The following is a 1177-nucleotide window of genomic DNA, read 5'->3' as shown; positions in this document are numbered from 1 at the left end:
CCATTGGGGGGCATGGGGCCGAAATGGTTGGCTCATCCGCACAATGCTGGCCGGTGGGGTCAGCCCATAACAGAGGATACGTCGCCCGTGCGCGATGAGCGACGAAGCGAACAACGAGTGACGGTTGGCGTCACTACTCATGTGGAATGCAATTCCATTGGTCCTGAAAGGTACGGCTGTGTGGAACGGCTTTTCCGTATCACAGCGTACTGCCAGCGTTTCGTACGCAATTGCCGATTGCCGGCAGAAGCTCGTCAGAGTGGCGCACTCACGGTGGCCGAACTGCGGATGGCGGAGGGCACGTGGGTGCGAATGGCCCAGTCGGAAGCTTTCAGTTCCGAACTTCAGGCGCTGTCACGGAAGGGGCGTGTCGTCGCGACCAGTCGGCTCAGTCGACTGGACCCTTTCGTGGATGAAGAAGGATTCCTGCGGGTCGGTGGAAGACTGGAGAACGCAGAGTTGCCATCACACATGAAACACCCAGTGATCCTGCCTGGAGACCACGCCCTGACGATGGGTCTGATTAAACGCTGCCACGCACGGCAGCTGCACGCTGGGACCACGCATACGCTGGCAATCTTAAGACAGCAATATTGGGTGTTGAAAGGGCGCACCCAAGTGAAGAAAGTAATCCGGCACTGTTTTGCTTGTCGGCGTGCAATGGCCAGACCGATTCAGCCGAAAATGGCGGCCTTGCCATCCAGTCGAGTGGTCGAAGCCGCTGCTTTCGCTCACACTGGGATGGATTTCGCGGGGCCATTGCTCATTCGTGTCGGAAAAAGGGCCACTTCCAAGTGCTATGTGTGCTTGTTTACGTGCATGGCATCCCGGGCAGTGCACTTAGAACTGGTCCCTCAGATGACGACGGCCAGAGTGATGCAAGCGCTCCGGCGGTTCATCGCCCGGCGAGGAAGACCGGAGATTATCCAATCGGATAATTTCCGCTCCTTCAAAGCCGCCGCGTCAGAGTTGAGGCAACTCTGGCGACACGTGGACGTGGACCGAGTCCAGCGTGAGCTGGTAGGCCACCGCATCCACTGGAAATTCATCACGGAGAGAGCCCCGTGGATGGGAGGCTACTGGGAACGCCTCGTCCGCTCGATCAAGGAATCGTTGCGGAAGATCCTCGGAAAGGCGCTTCTTGATGAAGAAGAACTCAGAACAACTCTCTGTGAAG

At 57.9% G+C, this 1177-nt stretch overlaps 1 protein-coding gene across 1 annotated transcript; it reads left to right on the top strand.

Annotated features, from left to right (window-relative positions):
• Positions 1 to 12: 12 nt before the first annotated feature.
• Positions 13 to 1171, top strand: Tsp_13593 (conserved hypothetical protein; the record flags this gene model as incomplete). Its single annotated transcript, XM_003369786.1, has 1 exon — positions 13 to 1171. A coding segment is annotated over exon 1 (1159 nt), but the record flags the coding sequence as incomplete, so codon positions are not given.
• Positions 1172 to 1177: the final 6 nt, after the last annotated feature.

Source organism: Trichinella spiralis (assembly GCF_000181795.1).
Source record: "Trichinella spiralis strain ISS 195 chromosome Unknown Scfld1506, whole genome shotgun sequence".
Lineage (NCBI taxonomy): Eukaryota > Metazoa > Nematoda > Enoplea > Trichinellida > Trichinellidae > Trichinella > Trichinella spiralis.
The sequence above is the reverse complement of the archived record's forward strand: the minus strand, read 5'-3'. Positions and strand labels throughout refer to the sequence as shown.